The 22941-nt window shown below is 40.5% G+C and overlaps 3 protein-coding genes across 7 annotated transcripts in view; 2 read left to right on the forward strand and 1 right to left on the reverse strand.

Moving 5' to 3' along the window:
• The window catches only part of sphkap (SPHK1 interactor, AKAP domain containing), a 48370-nt gene extending 47188 nt beyond the window's left edge, over window positions 1-1182 (forward strand). For both annotated transcript variants that reach the window (XM_033631300.2, XM_033631301.2), the window contains one exon: window positions 29-1182. In XM_033631300.2, the coding sequence (XP_033487191.1) occupies window positions 29-181 (153 nt within the window). In that variant the 3' untranslated portion in view covers window positions 182-1182. The remainder of the gene's footprint in view (window positions 1-28) is intronic.
• daw1 (dynein assembly factor with WDR repeat domains 1) lies at window positions 34-15223 on the reverse strand. Of its 4 annotated transcripts, none has more exons than XM_033631302.2 (13): window positions 15116-15223; window positions 14828-14900; window positions 13497-13644; window positions 12604-12662; window positions 12388-12510; window positions 12190-12289; window positions 11816-11923; window positions 10388-10494; window positions 10174-10276; window positions 9548-9662; window positions 6999-7075; window positions 2499-2661; window positions 34-2293 (listed from the first exon to the last, which is right to left on the reverse strand). In XM_033631302.2, exons 1-13 carry the CDS (start codon window positions 15153-15155, stop codon window positions 2259-2261), a joined length of 1251 nt encoding a protein of 416 aa, XP_033487193.1. In that variant the 5' UTR covers window positions 15156-15223; the 3' UTR covers window positions 34-2258. The 4 variants fall into 4 exon arrangements, with proteins under 4 accessions (XP_033487193.1, XP_033487194.1, XP_033487195.1 ...); XM_033631303.2 differs by having other exon boundaries at window positions 15130-15214; XM_033631304.2 differs by having other exon boundaries at window positions 14824-14900; window positions 15130-15214.
• Window positions 15224-15853: 630 nt separating this feature from the next.
• Window positions 15854-22738, forward strand: slc19a3b (solute carrier family 19 member 3b). The gene is made up of 8 exons (XM_033630899.2): window positions 15854-16171; window positions 16348-16527; window positions 16757-16922; window positions 17062-17377; window positions 17588-17739; window positions 19990-20182; window positions 21461-21602; window positions 21875-22738. The coding sequence occupies exons 1-8, from the start codon at window positions 16022-16024 to the stop codon at window positions 22025-22027; spliced, it is 1452 nt and encodes a 483-aa protein (XP_033486790.2). The 5' UTR covers window positions 15854-16021; the 3' UTR covers window positions 22028-22738.
• The last annotated feature ends 203 nt before the right edge of the window (window positions 22739-22941 follow it).

The following is a 22941-nucleotide window of genomic DNA, read 5'->3' on the forward strand; positions in this document are numbered from 1 at the left end:
CATTCATTACATGTGTGTCTTCTCTCAGTTCCAGAGGGTGGTCCACCTGATGTCTCAGAAGGCGTGGCGGATTGCAGACTTGTTCAGCGCTGTGGTCCAGTTCTGTAAGCTTCATGAGAAAGAGGAAGAGGAGGGCCGCTCTCTGTCCAGCCTGTTCGATTGGCTGCTGGAGACCCTGTAGGGCCCTGTAGCCTCCTCATATTGCAAACAAAAAGACACTCCTCACTCTGTCACACTTCTAACATGTTCCTGTTTGCCTGATCTTGTCTCATCACACCAAGTGTCTCCTACTGCAAGCTGAGAGCACAATGCGATCAGCATACTTGAGAATTTCATACACCTCAGTCTGTCCATGGACGTTGTGTTTGTCTGCTCACAGCCATGAATGGACCAGTCTCCCTTTAATAAAAGCATGTTTTTGTTTTCAGATTCACGTCTCTAGTGAGACACAAACACAGAGCTAGACATTCCTGATGGGAATGAACTAGCCTTCAAGAGATTATAGTCGGCAGGTTTTAACTGCTCCAGAATATATAATTATACATATATATATTTACAGAATCTCACAAAGAAATAATGTGTTTATTTATTTATTTTAAATGAATACATGTGAAGCAAAGAACCAATAGAAGATAGGAAAATCAGGTTAAATCCTTCCCACAACTCAACATGCTCAGAACTTTTGTATCAAAACTATCTTGTAAAAGAGGCTGTTGAAACTGAAGCCCAGAAAAAAACTCTTTCACTTTCTTCTGATAGCCACTTAGAAGTGCACATTTGCTTAAGGTAAGCAAAGCGCCCATCTCTTTGTTGTGTTCATCGGCCAACATACCACCTCTGTCGTGACCTTGAAATTCAGTTTTAAATACGTATGTTATCTCGTTCATGTTACTTGAGAACTGATTATTTTGGATAGCTGTACTGTATATACTGTAGATTTGGAACTGCTGCACCTTGGAGTAGTGGACTGCTCTCTTTAGCTTTTACTATGTCAGGAAGACAGAGTAAGGTTTGTAATGTTGAATTTGTACGTGAATTTGGTCTGTTTATTTCTATACTTAGTGGTACTCTAGTGTTACATCAGCATTGGGAAAAAAAAGCACACGATTCAGCTGTAAACTCTGTCACAATAGAACTGAATGTATTTATCTTTTGACATCAATAAATTTCTGTGATGTGAAATACAAGGACTCTTGATCATTAGTCACATTCAGCAGACAAGACACATTTATCCACATCAGCATTACATCCTGTTGCCTGGTTTCCCCAAAAGCTTGTCACAGATGCAGTGAGAATATAATCCAAAGCTACTGAATAAACATTCAATATTTTATTGTGCTTTCAGATAATACTGCTAAGTAAACATCACAGAAACGTACAAAGGCAGTGGGAACAAAAGTAAAGATTACCTTTTGTTAGGTAGGATGAAACATGGGCAAACATTTCTGGTAATGCCCATGTATGAATATGAGTTAACATAACATTTGGTATGTTTACAGCTCAGACAGCCAAGTCTAGCTCACAGTTACTAAAAGAGCTAGTCGACATTTTGGGAAATATGCTTCCTTATTGTCTTGCCAAGCGTTATAAAAGAAGCATGAGACCACTCTTATGTCTGTGTATTAACTAGGAAGCTACTGCCAGAAGATAATCATCTTAATCTCACATAAAAACTCAAGGCAGGGGGACACAGCTACTGTAGCCTGGCTTTGTCTTAAGTTTAAAAATCCACGTAGCTGATTTTGTTTAATTCTCAACACAAACAGAAGTGTAAAAACAACAAGTTGTGGTCAAATTGGGAGTTATGTACTGTCAATATCTGGCGTGTTAATAACTTTAGAGGGGCTGGAGGGCATATTTTTGATCCAGTCTTTATGCTAAACTAAGCCAAGCGCCTCCTGGCTTTGTCCAAGCAAATGTCCCAAATTGTCAAACTGCTCCAAAAGTTGAAAAGTTCCAATTACTTCATGACATTTTTATGAGCAAAATTCTCATGCTGTTAACGCCACAGTAAATACAAGGGTAGGTCTACTGGTACAACCCAGTACAAATTTAATACAGTCAGGGAACAAGTTACAGCAGGAACATCAGAGAGACAATTACATAATCAAGTGACTGAATTGCAATGGCACTTTGACCTTACACAGATGTCGTGAATTCAGTGGGTATTCCACAATTACAAAGATTAACAGTGGGTCAAACTGATTGCTGTGAGCATGCATCTGACAGTCTGAGCCTGTTCAGGGTCAAGGGAGGGGTCAGTGCCAGATCCGGCATGTGTTATCCTTGCTTCCTGCAGGAGAGCACAAACAAAAACAGGTGGCTGCACAGAAGGACACAGCTGCACACTTTTCATCTATAATGTGCAATTAAGCATTTGTGACGTTTGGCGAGGAGCAGCTCGTTCGCTGCCCGAGGCTATGTTTTAACAGTGCGTGGCTGTCAGATGTACGTGGTTGTCAGATGTGGGACGTGTGAGTGTGTGTGTGAGTGCGTACCTGTAATGATAGTGTCACCCTCATAGTTGAAGACGCAGGAGAAGATCTCGTCGGTGTGCCCCTCTAGGACTTGTAGGCAGACTCCAGACTTAACATCCCACAGACGAGCTGTCTTGTCTGAGCTGGCAGTCAGGACCCTGCTGCCCTGTGGGCTGAAACAGATCTACCAAGAGAGGCAGCAGAGTTAGTGTTATTCAGAGGAGCGTGTGTGTGTGTGTGTGTGTGTGTGTGTGTGTGTGGGGTGGTGTGTGCTACATGAGTGATAGAGTAAGCAAGAGAGTGCTGAATAAGAGATTATGCCAGACGAGGTTGAAATGACAAAGAGGGAGAGGAAAATGAGTGAGCTCAGAACACGTTTACCACATCAGCAACAATACTCCACAGAGGTCATTCAACTTTAAATACTTAAGGAGGATAAAGGCACCAGTGGCGCTACTTAGCGAGGAGTTTTTCCAGTAGTGTATTATAAAAATCATGTCTGAGGCTGATTGTGTTAAAGCCCGGGTTTATCGTTCCCTGAATGGTTTCCTATCCCCATTGTGAGGTGAAGGAAGCGATGATTAAATGAAGCTGGCTCAAGATGGCCATGAAAGTAAAGTGTGTTTTTATTAAACTCCAAACTGAGCACCAAGGAGTGACCCCAGACAGGAAATAGAAACTGACGAGAGAAGAAGCTGACAAAGATAAAAGACCGGAGGAAGAAGATGAAAGTGGAAGCTATGATGGGAACAGACATGGAAAGGAAACAGTTTAAAATGGACAGACACGAGAGAAGAAATCAGGAAATAGGAAATGACAGGAAAGAGGTATAAATAAACAAGACTAAAGCTGTGCCGCAATTCCATATAACATACTAATTCTAACCTCATTTCCTGCAGAAGTTACAAAATCATGTACACTCAAAAGTCAAAACAGTGAAACTGATTTTTAAATGTGATGTTGATGGATGCTATGCAAACTAAGGTACCATGATCTTTGGCACAACCGCCTTGAGGAGTCATTATCCTTTTAAAAAGATGACCAGTTGATCTCCCCTCTTTTCTTTTGTAGAATCTGCGTTGGCTTCAATGCAGAGTTAGAGACATTTGACGCATCTTCTGAATCAAAGCTATAAATTAAAACTTAAATTGCATTAAAATGGCCTCATGACACCTCATGACTGCACAAATAACTTCCTATAAGGTCATACACTTACTCAGCCATCTTGTACAGTACTGTAAATGTGCTCAAACAGTTTGACTACAATGTGGCATTTGGACTAAGAAAAATCCTCTATGCAGACTTGACATTTTGGTCTGAGTTAAGTGCAAGAAGAAAGCTATGGTGTGTGTTTTAAATATGAAGAATTCTCCCAGCAGGGATGAAATATTTGAAAACAAAATGTTTTATAAAATTCCTGACATGAAATGCTATTTTTAGAATCAGTATCCACCTTATTCCTGAGGGCACTACTGTAGAAATTATTATGGGTGCAACTTCCAGTGAGATAGTGGAAGTATCAGTAAGCTAGTTAGTCCCATAGACTGTCTGTGTTCAGTCCCAGTGGCTACGCTTGGTGGCTAACTTCCAACACTGGTTCTTTTCAAAAGTAATTTGCCTTCAGCTCAGCAAATACTGATTTATTTTTTAACAAATATTTAACTAATGTTAACTTAGCATTTTCTAAAATGTCTTTGCGGAGCTTTGGTACCTGTTACACTGTCTGTGTCTGTAACAGCCAATCTAAGCTAAATTTTTGTCTTCAGCAACTGAGTGTTGAGAACAAAAAGGGATTGTTCCTGTTGCCAAAGGTAATATTGATATGAGAAATAAAACCACAAGAGTTTCACGAGACATAGAGGAAAAAGTATTGGATCAGAATTTGCAGAAGAGAATGACATGTAGACTGACAGGTCCGTCACTCACCGTCAGTACATGATATCACCGTCTTTCCCTGTCTGACTTCATTCTCAACCTACATTAGAAAATTGCTTGTTGTAAAATAAACTCAGCAACATACCTTGAAATATGTATTTAGTCATTAGGGCTGAGAATGTGTTACTGATTTACTGTACTTCCTTTATATCATATAAAAAAATGAATGCTAAAAGTTATTTCTTTTACTCCTACTTTATATTACTATTACTGAAGCGTGCTGCTAAATTCAGCACCATGCTTTGCTCAGAACAGTTTTTAATAAATCAGAAGTTAACAAAATGTGTAAACTGTCATTAACGCAGATGAGTGGAGGATTAGCTGGGAAACATCACATTTATTCACTTTACATGGAGCTACAGTTAATACTGAATTATGTCAAATGTTTGCCGAATGTGTTAGCATCTTTTAATAAGTCATCATAAATCATCTTTAGAAGGAGCAGATGTTTACCTTAAGATAGCTCGGGCCATGTTAAATTCAACAATATTTTAATGGAGCAAGGCAAGCTAATTGCTAGCGTGCTCAGTTGCTTTGAGATGGCTGTCAGAGATGGCAGAGGTATGATCACATAATCCAGTTTGAGCTATAACAGAGGGTGTGTTCCACGTTTTATTTCCAAATTGCTCTTGGAAAGAAGAATAGAGTACTCTAAACAAACTGTTACCACTGGAAATCGCCGGTTTTGGTTCAACCCCAGAAGCTGCACCCATAATTCATGCAAGGTATCATGGGAGCTAGGAATAAAGTGGACAGAAACTCGAATCCAGGAATTTAGAGTCAGTCAATCAATAAACAGTCCATCATTTATTTTTCCTAGGAAAAGGCAGCAAGGTGAATTAACAAGAGGAGGACCTAAGATATAATGAGAGAATAAAAGTAAAAGCATACAAAGCAAGACGCTGAAATAGAGGGATAGACCAATGAAAACAAAACCTGGTCATGGTTAAGAGGCATGGAGGGGAGGGGGAGAGGTGCCCTGTTAGAGAGAGATTAGTGTCATAATCCTCTGAAATGATCCTCCATCCAGCCTACTTATTACTGACTGCCTGATGTTTCTGTAAACAGAGGTAACTTCTAAGCCCCTCATGCATGGAGACCCTCTGAGCCAGAACCTGCAGGACACACACACACACACACACACACACACTCACGCAGAACAAGGAACCTGGAAAGTGGTAAGCAGGTAAAATCATTCCCATTTAAATACAAGGTCAATGCAGAGTTAGAACACAACTTCTGCCTGCGCATGTGTTTGTTGGACTCAGCTAATACCAGATAATGTTATACCTGTGCACATTCTGTTTGAGGATGTGTGATTACATGTGATGGCATGGGTGCAACAATTGGTGCTGAGTTCAAAGGCTAACAACACCAACTTATGGTCAGGGATGACAGGTATTTGTAATTTCCCACTGAGCTCTACCATAAAAACATCTCTTTTAAAAGCTTGAGAGTAATTAGCCAGATTAATAGAAGCATCACTACAGTCCTGTGTCCTACTTGCAGAGTTAGTTTACCATGTGACACAGTGAGCACAAAACAGCCTGAAGCCTGAACTCCTGTCCCTCTACTTCAGCATCATGCTTTATCCCATGTTAACAAGGCAAGGAGAGGCAAATATCCTATTTACAGCACTGGCCAGGAGAGCTGTAGCTAGACACTGAGAGTTAATTTATTCATTCATTTTCTGTAACTGCTTATCCTGTTGGGGTGCATGGTGTGCTGGAGCCTATCCCAGCTGACACTGGGCGAGAGACAGGGTACATTCTGAACAGGTCACCAGACTATCACAGGGCTGACACATAGAGACAGACAACCATTCATGCTCACATTCACACCTACAGTTTAGAGTCACCAGTTAACCTGCATGTCTTTGGACTGTGGGAAGAAGCTGGAGTACAGGTGGAGAAAACCCACAGTGACATGGGTAGAAAATGCAAACTCTGCACAGAAGGGCTCCCCCACCCTGGGGTTCAAACCAGTAACCCTCTTGCTGTGAAGCAACAATGCTAACCACTCTACCACCGTGCCACCCTGAGAGTTATTGTTAAAACAAAATCACAAGCTCATTTACACATGCAAGGTGCCGGGTGGTGCATCTGCAAACTACTGGTTGTGCCCAGTGGCCAGTTATAAAAATATTCCCAAACAAGTCTGTGAGATAACGGTGTAATATTTTAATGGGTCAAATTTTATTTCCTGTTGCCATGTTTGTTGATATCAAATGTTCACAGGAAGTAAATGTGCTGTTTCCTTGCCATAATCACAATTCTGATTAAAGTATATAAAGAGCCTAGACGCTACTCTGCTCCACCATGAAAAGCTAAAACATTAGGAAAGGTGTTTTTTTAACCATACAACTTTTACTTTATGGCTTTTGATAGCCTCAGAGGGACACACTTACTGCTTTATGATCCTATGGCATATATTCATAGTTGCAGAATATTAAAAAGAGATAGAATAAAAAACCCCTCAAAACAACAGCTAACCTGCAAATGAGATGAAACTTTGGCTTTCCATGGTGACATGAAATGACTTTACATGGGCAATGGCAAAGAAGCCATTATGGGTCCAGTGGCTTACCTTAGAGATCTCTCCATCATGGCCCTCTAGAGTCACAAGACACTGATCTGTGGTTACACTGAACAGTCGCGCTGTACCTGACAGAGACAGTGACAGGCAGTGTTGTTAGTGTACATGTACAGAACTTTTTTTACATGTCAAAATGTGGAATTTGTTGCATTTGGGCCTCGGGAAACCAGAATATACACAACAGGTAAAAAATATGGAGGATGTATGATGATGAAATCCATATCTGAATATTATTTCAACTTGACGTCTGAAAACTTAAATAACCCTTCTAAATTCTGGAAAACTATTAAGTCGCTTAATCCTACTGCCCCTGCTTTGCTCCCCCAACAAATTATTCATTGTTCTCAGCCAATAACTGAGAAGCAATCTATTGTTGATCTTTTTAATGAACACTTTGTTTCTGCTGGATATTTGTTCGATCGCTTGTTTCCCGATTTGAAATCCAGTGTCTTGTCCAGCCCTCCCACTGCTGAAGAGACTCCAGGTTCTTATGGTTTTGCTTTTGAACATGTTTCTACTGCTTCTGTCCTTAAAGCTTTAAAAGCAAGTGACCCTAAGAAGTCTCCAGGCCCAGATGGCCTGGATCCCTATTTATTAAGACTCTCAGCAAAACTTATAGCTGAACCTCTGGCTAATATTTTCAACTTATCCCTGTCCACTAATTCTATCCCTAAATCTTGGAAGGAGGCATATGTTTTGCCCATCTTTAAAGGGGGGGATCCCTCTGACCTGAACAACTATCGGCCTATTTCAAAACTCTCAGTGGTTGCTAAAATTGTGGAATCCCTGGTGAATGACCAGCTAAAGGAGTTGTTATTAGAAAGCGGTCAGCTTAGCTCTGTTCAGTCTGGTTTTAGATCAGGTCATAGCACTTTAACTGCTGCCTCCAAGGTGCTGAATGACATAATTCAGGGTCTTGATAATAATAAACACTGCGCTGCAGTGTTTATTGATTTATCTAAGGCATTTGACACTGTGGACCACACCATCTTAATCAATAGACTCCATAATATTGGCTTGAGTGTAAACTCTGTTAGTTGGTTTGCAAATTATCTTACTGACAGGTCACAGACAGTCCTTGCCGATGGTCAGAGGTCATCTTCCAAGTCAATTGCCCGGGGCGTGCCCCAGGGGTCTATTCTGGGGCCTATCTTGTTTACGATTTATATAAACAACATTGGCACAGATATACAAAATTGTGATAAATCTAACTTTCATCTGTATGCAGATGATACAATTGTTTATTCTTGTGCCTCCTCTCTGTCCTGCGCTTTTCAGCACCTCCAAAAATCGTTTAGCTCGATTCAGGCTGATTTTAAAAATCTTAAACTGGTTTTAAATGTTAGTAAAACAAAAGTCATGTATTTCTCTAGATCCCACTCCCAGCCTCCTGTTCCTCACGTTTTCACCACTGATGGAAAGTGCATAGAACAGGTGGCTTCCTATAAATATCTTGGAGTCTGGCTTGATTCTAAACTTACTTTTTCTATTCATTTGGATAATCTTGCCAAAAAACTCAGGATTAAACTAGGATTTTACTTTAGAAACAAGCATTGTTTTAATCTCACTGCCAAAAAGAGACTTGTCATGGCTACCTTTCTTCCCATGATTGATTATGGTGATGTTCTTTATATGCATGCCTCTGCTGCATCCCTTAAGGCTATAGACACAGTCTATCATGGTGCCTTGCGCTTCATTTTGAATGCCAAATCTCTCACCCATCATTGTTTCTTATATGAAGGGTCTGGTCTGACATCACTAAACTATCGCAGATGGCGCCACTGGCATATTTTTATCTACAAAGCCATCTTAGGGCTACTCCCTGGCTATTTGAACCGCCTACTCAATCACTCTACTAGTGGGTACAGCCTGCACTCTCAGGACTTCTTGTTGTTTTCGGTCCCTCGCGCCTTCACTGAATTTGGGAAGACCGCTTTTAGTTATTATGCCCCTTGGTCCTGGAATCAGCTCCAGAAAACGCTAAAATTGGCTGACCTTGTTTCCTTGGGTGATTTTAAATGTTTGTTACAGTCTGTAAAAACAGAGCTCTGCAACTGCTTTCTTTGAATTTGATGTGTACTGTATGTACTTTATGTATCTATGTACTGCTGTGTTTATGTTTTTTGTTGTTGTATTGTTGTAACATTGGTTTGCTGCCTTCTTGGCCAGGGCTCCCTTGTAAAAGAGATGTCAATCTCAATGGGACTCACCTGGTTAAATAAAGGATAAATAAAAATAAAATAAATAAATGTATGGCAGTCTTTTTTTTGGCAATCTTAAAGTAAACCTCAGACATGTAATCAAAAACAAGAGAGTGAGGAAAAAGTGGAAATGTGTAAAAATATGAAATTCTGAATAAAAAAATGAACTTAAAGGTACTATACTAGTACCTTTAAGTTCATTTTCTTGCCCAACATCAGCTAGGATAAGCGGTTGTGGAAAATGAATGATTGAATGAAGGTGCTATACTAGCACGTGTAGTATTTATACTAGTATAAATACTTTACTAGTAATGTTAAGTTTCAGCAAATTAATCTCACCATCAGCAGAGGCAGAAGCAATGAGCTGACCACTTAAATCAAAACACACATCCAGCACCTCTTCTTTGTGTCCAATTAGAGTGGCCACACACCTCCCACTGACTGCTTCCCACAACTGCAAACACATACACACAACACAAAACCCTGAGTGGCACAACAGATGAAAGACACAGGCAGGAAAGCACATTAAGTTCAAAAACTAGGACACATACATGTGAAGAAACACGTACACAGTCTCATAAAATGTACTTGCACGCAGCTGTAGCTGTATTAAGTGGCTTTACTTTAACTATCTCCCCTGGAGGAATGCAGTGAGGTGGATAATTCTTCAGAGTATGACTCATCTTGGCATAATTAAGATATTAGGATTCAATTTTTCTGCTTTAAATGATGGAGACCTTAGAGACAGGAGGTAGGGAGAGACGGGGAGTGGGAAATGGAGGAGGGTGATTATGAATGACAAGAGCCATCCATCTCACACATTGATTGGAAATTGTTAGAGATGTTAAATGAATAACAAACTATTGATAATATAATTTCAGTCTGTATTTTGGCAAAAAAAGCATTTTATTAGAGTTAAATAAAACACACACACACTCGCAGGTTTGGGGCTGATGTTAGTTTACCTTGCAAGTTTTGTCCATGGAGCCTGTGACTATGAGGGAGCCGTCCCAGCTGAACTGAACGTTACTGATTTCCCCCCTGTGACCTATTAGAGTGTGGACACGTCTGAGAAAAACAGAAAGAGCAGGAATGAGGCACCTGTGCACTCATGTATGCACTGTACAGAATAAATTATGACACGCATGCAGAGATTGATGCATGCATTACAATACTGACCTTCCTGACCCAACGTCCCATATAGCAGCAGTGTGGTCAAAGGAGCCTGTGACAAGCTGATTTCCCACTGAGTTAAAACACAGAGAGAGGACCTCTGCAGTGTGACCCTGGATGAATAGAAAAAGAGAGCATTATTCCTCACTGTTGAATTTCTTTTGTCTTATAAACTCCCGCTCTTTCTCTACGCCTATAAATGAAAATGCACATCAGACACAATAACACACAGACTTCAGTCTCAAAGGAGTACTTTACCTACAAAATGATCGTCTGTGTATTAAATACTCACCCTCTTTTATGCTGAATTCATGAAGAAAACTTTCTTTTTCTCACATGCCTCCACAGTGAACAGACTCAAAAAACTTGGAGATTCTTGATGAATTGAAGGAAAATGGGTTTTCCGTTTCACAACAACAAAACTATATCAAAACCTCCATTAATAAACTCATGCAGTATAATCCACGTCTTACTTCCTCAGTCTTATGCTCAGTACTTCCCAGACATGCATTTTCACACCTTACTATTTAAAACACATCCGTTTACAAGTCTTACGCACGGAGGAGTAGTGCACCTGAGCAAGAGCATGCATTTGAACTTTGCTCATTGGAATGCACCAGCAGAGCTCAAATGCAAGCGCTTGCCCAGGTGTGCTACTCATATCCTTAAGAGTTTTAAATCATAAGATTTCAGTGAAAATGCGTTTTGTTGTGTTTGTTTTGGAAGTACTTAACCCATGACTTGGATTAAACTGCATGGGTTGTGTGAGAGTTTATTAACAGAGGTTTTGATATAGTTTGTTGTTGTTAAACGCTGCCCCCTTTTACTCTAGTTCACTCACAAAATGATCATTTGCATACCAGTTAGTCACCTCGTGTTACCCTGAATTCATGAAGAAAACTTTGTTTTTCTCGCATGACTCCACTATTGACGAAGAATCCAAAAACAGAATATTTTTGATGAAGTATTCCTTTAAAAGTAGCTTCTTCAATTCTTGAAAACAATAATAATAATGAGCATGTGTTTAAGATTCTACGCTCAATTGACTGCTGTCAGCATGATTGATTCTTCCTGGTGTGAAGCAATGACAGAACAGAGAGCTACAGAGAGTTGCTTCTTACTGAGACAGAGCCAGCCAACCAACCAGTCACACCATGGACCCACGTGCAGTCTGCACATCAAAGAGAGCTCACTACTCCCCGCAGAATGGGTTATCTGCGGCTTTATTAAAGAGTTACAGTTTCATTCGCCATCAGATCATGGGCAGATATGTGGGGCAGAGAAGGTGCTGACCATCAGCAGGGTCAACAACACTCAGTCCAGGAATAATTGCTCTTAGAAGTGAATGAAAAGTGAATCAATGCATTATTCATGAAGAGAAAAAAAGAGCAAGCGAGGCATTGGGATATAGTGAGTAAAGAGAAGATTACTCACAGTCAATGTGTGCACCTCCTCCCCAGTCTCCACATCCCACAGCTTGGCAGTGGCATCCATGCTGCCTGTAGCCACCAGTGTACTCTGGGGGTTGAACGCCAGGCACATCTACACAAAACAGAACTCTCTTTTACAGTTACTAGTGCTAGATTCTGCTACAGAGCCAAAAAGGATTTAGCCAACCTATTTTTCATCTAAGCACAAGAGCATAATACCAGTACAAGCATTAAAATACACAATTTACCTTGTCCTGCAGCATAGAAATGTGCATAAATACTGACTATGCACAGTAGCCTATAGCATATAAAGCAAAAATTTACTACACACAGACAGTACTCCAATCATTTTCAGTTAAAACACATTGTCATACATACTATTTCTGCCATGTGTCCGCGAAAGGTATGAAAACATTTGCCCGTCTCTGCACACCACAGTTTGCAGGTCTTATCAAAAGAGCCGGTGGCAACCTTGTCTCTAAGTTTCAGCAAGATAAAAATAAACAAAATAAACTGAGAGTCCAATACAGCAATGTGCTCAGATGCTATTAAAGTTTTGCTGAAACAGCTCATTACCCATATGGGTTGTTGAATGCAACTGCAAACACCACGTTTCTGTGACCCTCCAGCTTGTGTAGCTCTGTGCCTGAGGCTGTGTCCCAAACTCTGCATGTCCTGTCGTAGCTCGCAGTTATAAACCTGCACAGAAACATGGGGAAGAGTAAAGAAAAACACAACAATGGAGAATGAAACTCCAAATTGGCAGACTTGTGCGTGGTGCAGATAACCTACCTCGACCCTGATTTGTCAAAGGCAATGTTTGTCAGCGGCAGTATGTGTGGCTTAAGCTCCTGCAAATAAGACCAGAGAAAGATTAGAAAATATACCCTCATAGGCAATATTGTTATTTACTTCATTCATCTTTAAGATTACCCATTTAATACCCACATATAACTACTCTGCATTGATGTAATTGGAAGACCTCCCACTCCCAGCCCACCAGTGGTGAAAGGATTTTCTGTACTTATGCAGAACAGCAGAGTCTCTCACCAGTTTAAGACAGAAAGCATCCATATCCTCAGACCTCCAGCCACATAACCAACCCTGATCTCATACCAATTACATCTTGTGTATTCTTAAGCACAATGAGACACTCATGAAGAATCTGTTGTCAATATGTTATCAGACTCTTGGCTGCTTACTTGGCCTCTCATTTTAGGACGTAGTAACCTAACCACTGCTGCTCTCTAGTGCCTATTGGGAGTACTGGCTGATTTTACTCAAACTCTGAACTTTCCACATAAGTAAATAACATTCACAAAAAGCAAATATCAGGGAACTAATATATTGCTGTAATTAGCTGAGGTTGCCAAAAAAGGTCATTATCCATTTCAACTGCCTGTGTAATATACTATAACAGCTTTACAATAAACAAAATCACCAATGTTCCCTTTAGTCCATCAACCTGACCAAAAAAAAAAAAAAAAAAAAAAAAAAAAAAAAAACCTTCCAAAAATGTTTGTACTGATACAAAAGACAAAGAGTGCTCTACACTAGATTTTACAACCTGCCCTAGGACCCTGAATATCAAAACAGTGTAATAAAAAATCTATGAATGCATAAATGTCACTGTGTTGACCTATTTATTATTTATCAGTAATGTATGTATGAGTCCAGTGTCTAACCTTGAAGAGACAGAACCTGTGGTCCTCCCGCTGGCCCTGTTTCTGCTGCAGTCGAAGGATCAGCTGTTTGACCTGATTGGCCTGGGACTCTGACCTGATCAGAGGCTCCAACTGCCTAATTTCTGCCAACATTTCATCTGGGTCTGTCCTGCAGGGTTGAAAAATGCAATTTTCTTTTCACAAGTTTACACTTCAGATGACCTGATAACAGTAATTTGAAAATACTAATCATTCAGCAAATCTTAGAGGTCCAAATGTTAGGTACAAACATGCATGAATGAGACACTGTTGGTGAAATGCTCACTCGGCCTTCGACCCAAATATAAGCAAAGAAGAAGAATTACCTACCTACCTATCTATTACTCTTCTTGTTCATCAGAGTTTATTCATGAGTGCCAATATGAGATGAACTGAACTGATTAACTTTATCCTCAAGGTAAAACTGATTTTAGTGTGTTACCCTAAACAGCTTTATCATTTAAAATAAGGTCACACGTGCATCAGACACATAAAAAAAACACATAAACCAGACTGATGGTAGATCACATTAGAAATAGCATCCCTCCTTCCTGCTGCTGTCAGACTATACAACCAGCACTGCTCCCAGTAGACCACACATATGAAAACTATGGACAACCAATCATCACTCATGTGCAACATCTATATCTGTATATTCTAACTGCGGAATATCTACACTTGATTCATGCAGTAATGTTAATTCGGCCACTCAGCCTGTCTGTTTAATATTATATCTTGCTTTCATTTTTTACTGCTCACAATCACTGACTCAAGTGCAATATCAGTATGTCCATAAGTCAGTCATCAGTCATTCAATGTTTCTCTTTATTATGTTCTGCTTCCTTATTATATTGCTTTGTGTTTTTATACTGTTTGCTTATTGTACTGGTCTTTCTTATTGTACAGTTTACTTACTTTATGTATTCATATATTGCTTTGTATTTTATTGTTTTCTGCTGATGCTTCCTGTTTTCACTATCCCTTTGCTGCTGTGATGTTGCAAATGTCCCCAATGTGGGACGAATATGGATCATCTCATCTCATCTTGTCTATCTTTACCCTACATACAAAAGGGTTCAGGCAGTTTGGTCATAAATCCTGACCTCACTGACCTCATACAGTGCTCTGAGGTCACAGACAGGGCTATATGGACATGTGTCTGACTAGCTTGGTGATAAAATGACATTATTTGTGAGAGATGAACACTCCTATATGAGGATATTATGACATCAAAGAGTAATCAGCTAAGCATAGTGCTGTTAGCTAACGTTAGGTAACCGTTTATGTAATTGTGTAGGGTACAACTCACTCACTCTGGGGTCAGATCCAACAGGTCGATTGATTTGGTCTTCAAATATCCTCCTTTCTCGTATTCCAAGGCTATACCTGAAAGTAGAAACATTAATTTAACCCGGGAAGTCCACTTATGCTGGCTGAAATGAATAGAGCAGCGGTTAGATACGCTAGCATAATGCTAACTTAGCTAACGAACAATATGGTTTTGGGGTGGAAAGTTACAGCGAAGTAAGGCTACAGAAAGTTGTCAGAGTTGAAAACGGAACTAACGTTACAGTTAGTACGACTTAAAATATCCGTATTACCTGGCGGATAGTACCTGAGAAGGAAGCGCTTGAGTTTCATTTTGCCATGTATTCAACCCACTTTACTCCACCATTCAACAAACCGTTGCTATGGCGACAAACTCGCAGCACATGCCCGCGTGCACTCACTACGCATGCGTACTACGAACATAAACAGAGCATCTCCAGAACTTGAAGTCAGTTAAAACAAATATCCAAGCTAGGATACTAGTTACTGCTCCTTTATTTTCACATCCTGGGGGCACTGAGAAGGAGAAATGTTAGTCCTCGCATCATTTCGGCTGTTGACTGAATTTCTGAGACTTTTGTGAGTAGTCAGTGATGTATTTTAGGCCTTGTAAGTGAGGAATAAGCAGCAATGCCAGGAATTTTGCATGTTATATAGCCTTCTGTTTTGTACAGCTGTTAACTCTTCAATACAGTAAGAGAATGGGTTAATCATTTTTTATAATGACTCACTATTAATTAATATATTTGCCTGTATGGTGCAGAGGGGGAGTCATTGTATTCCCAGGTGCAATTTGCCTGCCTCTGCCTAACAGTAGAAGTTTAATTTATCTCTGTTAAATTGTCTCCTGTGTTGTTAAAAAAAAAGTATCACAGGCTTAATGTTTGCACTCATAACAAAACTGAAGGAAGTATACTTTCGTCACCTCTTTGTCCCTCTGCTACCTACCAGGTTGAAGTCTACTGCTCATAAACTCTGACAAAGGTACACTCAGATCATAAAGATCATGTGTGTATATTCGAGCTACTATGAGCACTGATAACTTCAAAAGCGGTCATTGAACTGAGGGATAGTCCAGGTAGTCAAGACTTCAGATACAGACCAGCGTGCTCAGGCAGAGCTCCTGGAAATAAAAACATAAGAGGAGAAGAGAAGGGAAATTCTGCTGAGGTAAAAGCATGGGCAGATGGGCCAAGCTGAAGTCCTCCAGCTGGACTTATCCTACCGCAGTTCTGTCACTCTATGGGTTTTTTGCCAACTGCAGAGTAGCAGAGCCCTTCCTCACACCATACCTAATTGGACCACACAAGAACATCTCTGAAGAAGTGGTAAGCGTGGCAGACACATACATGTTTGCATGTGTTTACATAGACACACACAAGTTTTGTATAGGAGCTCTTATCTGAGACCAACTGGTCTTCTGTATGTATTGACAATGAGATAAAAATGCTGTGGACAAGAGGCAAAACAGTGTGCCTGGATCAGGATTGCTGTTTCCCCACAGGTGACCAACTACCTGTTCCCTATCTGGACGTACTCCTACCTCGCCTTCCTTTTCCCAGTCTTCCTCCTGACTGACTTCCTGAGATACAAGCCCCTCATTGTCATACAGGGGCTCTTCCTGGTCACCAACTACATCCTGCTTTGCTTTGTGCCCGGTCTGCCTGCTATGGTCTTCCTTCAGGTCCACTGAAAAATTAATAAATCAAAGTTACATCACCTATATGTCCTGTCAAACACGTTTATTTAAAATATCTTTTTAGATATTGCATAAGACTATAATTCTGCTGTTAACGGACATATGGTATTGCTGTACTGTTGCATATTACTCAAGAGGAACATCTAGTGATAGAATGCATTATGTTTTGCATTAAGGTTGCAGTCTCTTTCAAACTGTTTCATCCCACCAACAGGTCAACTATGCTGTCGTGACCTCCACAGAGGTGGCCTATTTCTCCTACATTTACAGCGTGATTCCAGTTGAGCATTACCAAAGAGCCACTGGTTACCTGCGCAGTGCCATGCTGGCTGGATATACACTTGGTGCCAGCCTAGGCCAAGTGCTGATCTCCCTGGCAGGTAGAGCTTCTCAGCCTATATACACAGAAGAGAATTAGATAGTAATGTTTAGCTGTATTTTCTCCACATATATCTCCTATTACAAAATGTCTTGAGCAATTTGAGCAAGCACTGATTAAGTATGAACTCTAATAAACAGGAGTGGACTACTTCTACATCAATACTATCACTCTGGGGATTGTAAGCATGGCTTTTCTCGTCTCCTTCTGGTTGCCCATGCCCCAGAGGAGTCTGTTCTTCAAAGGGAAAGAGGCTGCAGCTGTGGGCTCACAGTCCCAGCAGGAGGGGGCTCTGGGAGTGGATGGCATTGAGGAACCGGTGAGGGATAAGGATGAGGTTGGCTCAGTGAAAGAGAAGATGGAGCATAATGGCAGTGCTGGCTGGTGCAGCAGGAAAAGTGCAGCCAATGCAGGCCGTCTACTTTGGCAAAGCTTCAGGGAGTCATATTCTTCCAGGCATTTTCCTTTTTTTGATTATTTGTCAATACACATCACACTTTGAGTGCAGATCTGCTGAGCATACACCTTTAGCACATCTTGCCAGTATTACAGTTTAATGTATTTTCCTTTCTTTTAGTCTCTATAATGTATTCATATAGTAGCACTCTGTGAACCCTCTAATTACACTCATGATTATAATCTGTGTTAATGATTAACACCACGCAGGAACTTGATCTACTGGTCCCTATGGTGGGCTCTGGCCACAGCTGGCTACGTGCAGGTTTTCAACTACATCCAGCTTATGTGGGACCATATAGAGCCATCTGCCACATCATCCATCTATAACGGAGGTGTTGAGGCTGCCTGCTCCCTTGTAGGTAAGACTGGTTGTAAATGTGTGTGAGCAAGAAAGAAAAACATACATAAATAACAAGAAAAAATGCATTTTGTGGTTCCCTTGTACGTACCTTAAAAAACTTAAGAAATCAAATATGAAAATAACATATGTACAGTCTGTAAATACGTATCGTCACTGTGCTGAGGCTGTAAGTGTGAAAATCTACCTACAATATATACATTTGAGAAACAAATAAATGCAGTAGAAATAGCCAGCTTTTTCCAACTCCGCACCATTTCCAAAGTCAAGCCATTTCTCTCCCTCAAAGACGTGCAGATAGTCACCCACGCTCTCATCTCCTCCCGTTTAGACTACTCTAACTCTCTGTACACTGGTATCAATCCGTCCTTTCTGTCCCACCTCCAGCTGGTTCAAAACGCCGCTGCTAGGCTCCTCACAGGTTCCCAGAGGAGACACCACATCACACCTGTTTTGGCCTCTCTCCACTGGCTGACAGTAAAGTTCAGAATTGACTTTAAGGTTCTCCTGTTTGTGTACAAGGCCCTTAACGTCCTAGCCCCATCCTACACCTCAGACCTTCTAACCTCTTATTCTACGCCCAGGTCCCTCAGGTCAGCTGGCCAGGTGCTCCTGGCTGTCTCCTGTCCAGACTTAAGCTCAGGTGTGATCGTTCCTTTGCTGTGTCTGCCTCCAAACTGTGGAACAGCATCACCATCCCAATCAGATCTGCCCCCACCAATGAATCATTTAAGTCCAGGCTCAAAACCTACCTTTATTCATTAGCGTTTGAGTCCCCCTGATGTGGTTCTTCCTGACCCGTGCCTGTGTGTGTTGTGTCTCTACGTACATGTGTGAGCTGTGTACCTCACAGTTATGTTGCCCATATCTATGCGTGTTTTAGCATTTTATTCCTTTTGTACAGCACTTTGGTCAACATAGGTTGTTTTTAAATGTGCTTTATAAGTAAATTTGAGTTGAGTTGAGTCAGTAGAATAGAACAACAATAGAATTAGAGTAAACATAAAAAATATGTACAGTTATGTGCATTGTATGTTGAATTAAAGATATTTTTGGGGGCATTTTTGCCTTTAATTGATAGGAAAGTGAAGCGTGAAGGGGGGAGAGAGGGAATGACATGCAGCAAAGGGCCACATGTTGGAGTCGAACCCGTGCCGCTGCGGCAACAGCCTTGTACATGCGGCGCCTGCTCTATCCACTAAGCCAACGACGCCCCCACTGTAGTTTATTTTAAGGTGATCACACACCATCTTGCTATCCTAAATAGCCTACTCACTACTCCCTCCTAAAAGCAGTTTTTAATCCTATTTAAGTAATATTTGTCAAAATGTTTTATGAAATTAATAATGTGTTCATCACCCACAGCTTGGGGCTGAGGGCCACAGGGTAGGGAAAGTATTGAAAGATGGACATACAGATAGTTTTTTTTTTTTTTTTGACAATAAAAGACATATAGAACAAAACCTGCTTCGAATAAATATTGCCTCAAAAACATCAAAGTAGAAACAAACCACTTATGAACTACAGATTTGAGTTTTCTAAGAATAGTGTGCACAAAAGCACAGTTAATGAAGGAGTGAAAAGTTGCTTTTGGATGCTGGTATCTCACAGAGGAGCTGGAGTTTCACAGAAGCAGGAGGATGACTGATTGAACCAGGAGTTCAATTAACCCAGGGGAGGGCAGCACGACCACATTATATAGAGCAAAATAAAAATTTAACAATGTTATTAAAAGTTTCCATGTCTGATGGCACACAGACCTATAAAACTTGCAATTAAAAGAAAACAACCATGCTGTTCCAGGTTATATGGGATACCTGATTAAATGGAAAATGTGTATTGATTTTGAAAGGGGATAGCAGCACCATGGTCCGCTTGGCTTACGCTCAACCTGGCTCAGCATGAGAAGAAGAGTAATTGCTTCAATTAAGGAGTTAGAGTTAGGCGGTAATCGATTCTCTGATTATTGCTGATAGTTGATTCCAAGAGCCGGCTGAAAGAGGTTCATCATAATAGGCAGGTGATGTGATGACCAGCAAAGGTGTGTGTGTGTGTGTGTGTGTGTGTGTGTGTGTGTGTCTGTGTGTGTGTGCGCATAGAAGCCACATTGCCATTTGTACCATCATTCAAAGGAAGAGATACTGTTGTTACGGTTATTTAATGAATCATAACAAGGATGCACAGGCACAGTGGAGGTGTTGTCCACTAGAATGACAGATTTATCACATCATCCTTCTCTTCCATGGTCCAGGTGCCGCAGCTGCCTTCTCCGTGGGCTACATCAAGGTGACCTGGGCCATGTGGGGAGAGCTGGCGTTAGGGTTGTTCTCAGCTGTAGGAACGGGTGCTGTGTTTCTGATGGCGTTCACCAGCAGTATCTGGACATGCTATGCTGGTTATGTGATCTTCAAGTCCTGCTACATGCTTCTGATCACCATCACAACGTAATTTTCAGTATAACATCTTCCATTCTTTAATCTGCAGTGTTATTGTGGGTTTTTCAAAAGTAGAGGGAGGAACAGAATATCACTACTTTATAGCAGTAAAGTGACCTAATCTTTTTAACTTATCAGACTGTCCTATTAATTGTCTTTTACACACTTAGTCATTGTATCCACCTTACTGAAGTTTATTTGTCAAAAATCTCATTGTGCAAATATTTTGTGAAAGCACCAATAGTCAATGTTACAGTATCGTCTCAATATTAATATCTAGGTATCTAATCAAAAATATTGTGGTATTTGATTTTCTCTATATCCTCCTGAGACCCAAACCTTTATTTGGTATGCCTTTTGATCTCTCCTAGCTATTTGGGATCAGTAGGACCGGATAAGTATAAAAAACTAAACAGTGTCAATGATAAATTAAGTCCCAATGTCCTCAAATGAGATAATATTTAAGTCCCGATGTCCTTAATTGGGACAATAATTAAGTCCCAGTGTCTTCAAACGAGTACTTCCTTTAACAGTGTCTTAATCACTGTCGCTAAAATTGGTTAAATATGTTGCCATATCAAACTACAAACATTATTATTCATAAATAAACAAGTTTCAACCATTAAATGTGATCAGGTTTTGGACCTTAACCACTTTTGCGTCTGGATCGGTTGCAGACTGACTTAGCAGAGATGGCTGCCATCTTGTTTTTACGTGGATTAGTGTACTGTGCTCTTACTGCCACTAGATGGCACAAAAAGTGTCCACGGACAAGGACAACAGGTCTAAATTAAGTAGTATGAGGTTTAAGGTCAAGTAAACCCAAAATGTGATGTCCTCATTTGAGGACACAGGGTCTCAGGAGGTTATCGCCCATTCCTAAGTGTTTTTTTTTGTTTGTTTGTTTGTTTTTTGTAAAACAAGCTTTACAGACAAAGAAGGGTAGTTTTGGATTAGGAATGCAATTACAGATTAGGGGGGGGGGGGGGGGGGGGGGTTGACAAAAATTCCTTTTGTTCCTCCTTTTGTTTGACAAAAAATCCATAACCTTAAGATGTTAAATTTGCAATGATAAACAAAGAAAAGTAGAACACACTGATTAAAGAAGAAATGTTTGGCATTTTTACTCTAAACGTTACCCAAACTATCTATTGACCATCAAAACAGTAAATGCCTTTTCTGTTGCTCGACTAATTGTTTCAGCTCTATTTTGCATTGCTTATAAATACAGTATCTATGACTAAGCATATACCATACTTCTCTCAGAGTAACTATACCCACTTTTAGATTTCAGATCGCATCCAACCTCTCCATGGAGTGCTACGCCTTGACATTCGGCATCAACACTTTTGTAGCCCTTTCACTGCAGACCATTATAACGGGCATAGTTGTTGATGAAGCCGCACTGGGACTAGACATTGTGACACAGGTATGTGCATGCACAGTATTAATTTATTAGGGTTTTTTTATTAAATGGCAGAGCACAGGGAACTTAACACTGACAATCTGTGGGTGAGCTCACTCTGAATCAAGAATGTAAGCAGTGTAAGTCCTCTGTTAGATGACAAACACTAAAATGTGAGGAGAGAGCAGCACCTTGTGGTAACCATTCACTGTTGCATGCAGACAGGCTTGATGAAGATGAATCCATAGCATGACTAAACTAATGTTGATGATAATGACTGAGGTCTTTCTCTGCAGTTCATCATCTACGGCAGCTACTACGCTGTCATCTCAGTGCTCTTTCTGATTCGAGGGACCTACACCGCGTATGTGAATCAACGCAATCCTGAGCACACGGGAACCAAAGATCAGCAGTCGAGTGTGGAGGTGATCTCTTCCGAGCATTTCTGACGAAGGTCAATAAACTGTTATTGTCTTGATAATACTGAATAAGTAGGAGACTGTTCCATTTGATGATAAGGAATAGCAGTGTTACTGCTCTCTAATGAGTTTAAAACATCCTATTGCCTGATACAACAATGGCCCTTAGTCACCAAAAGGAGGCTGAGCATCAGAGTGGCTTAATATAGGTATGCCATTTGTAGTGGAAACTTGAATCATCCAATAACCAAACGTTATATGGAAGCTCAACATTTTAGTGATATAATCCCAAGAGTGTTAGGTGTTGAAGTCATCAGTTCTGATGCCAGGGGCGGAGATACAACCAAACGCCTCAATCAAAGAGAGTCATATTGGATCCATGCCCTTAAAGGCACCATGCACCCTGGTCTAAATGAGCACTTTGACTTCTCATCTTTTTTTACAGTCATTTTCTTCATCCTAAAATATAGTTACACTTTGTTTGATTAGATTGGTATTATGTGACTGACAGCCTGTGAGAGGACCTTTTTTACATTTACTTACTGTGTTGCTGTTGGCCCCTAGAGGCCTAAAAGAATGTTGCATACTCTCACCTGTGCACACTTGAGGTGAACACAACTATAATTACTCTGTTTGTTTCTGTGTCACTGTACCCTCAGGAAAGCGCAAGCTGGTGCGCATTGGTGTATTTGTCATGTTTCTAGCCTGTTGAAATAAAGGCCTTTTATATTTTTCAAACCATCTCAAGTGCCTGGACCTGGATCATTTATAGCTCTTTTTTTTGGCAGTAAGTCTTCCTCTCTTTGAGCACCATTGGTTTGAGGGACACCAGTAGCGCTCCTGCTACCCTTTTTTTTCCAACGGACCTTATTTGCTGACTAAACTTCATGGGCGTTTTCCATATCACCTCATTTTGTTATCTCTACATTAATCTACTGAGGACA

Source organism: Epinephelus lanceolatus, chromosome 4 (genome assembly GCF_041903045.1).
Source record: "Epinephelus lanceolatus isolate andai-2023 chromosome 4, ASM4190304v1, whole genome shotgun sequence".
NCBI classification, from domain to species: domain Eukaryota; kingdom Metazoa; phylum Chordata; class Actinopteri; order Perciformes; family Serranidae; genus Epinephelus; species Epinephelus lanceolatus.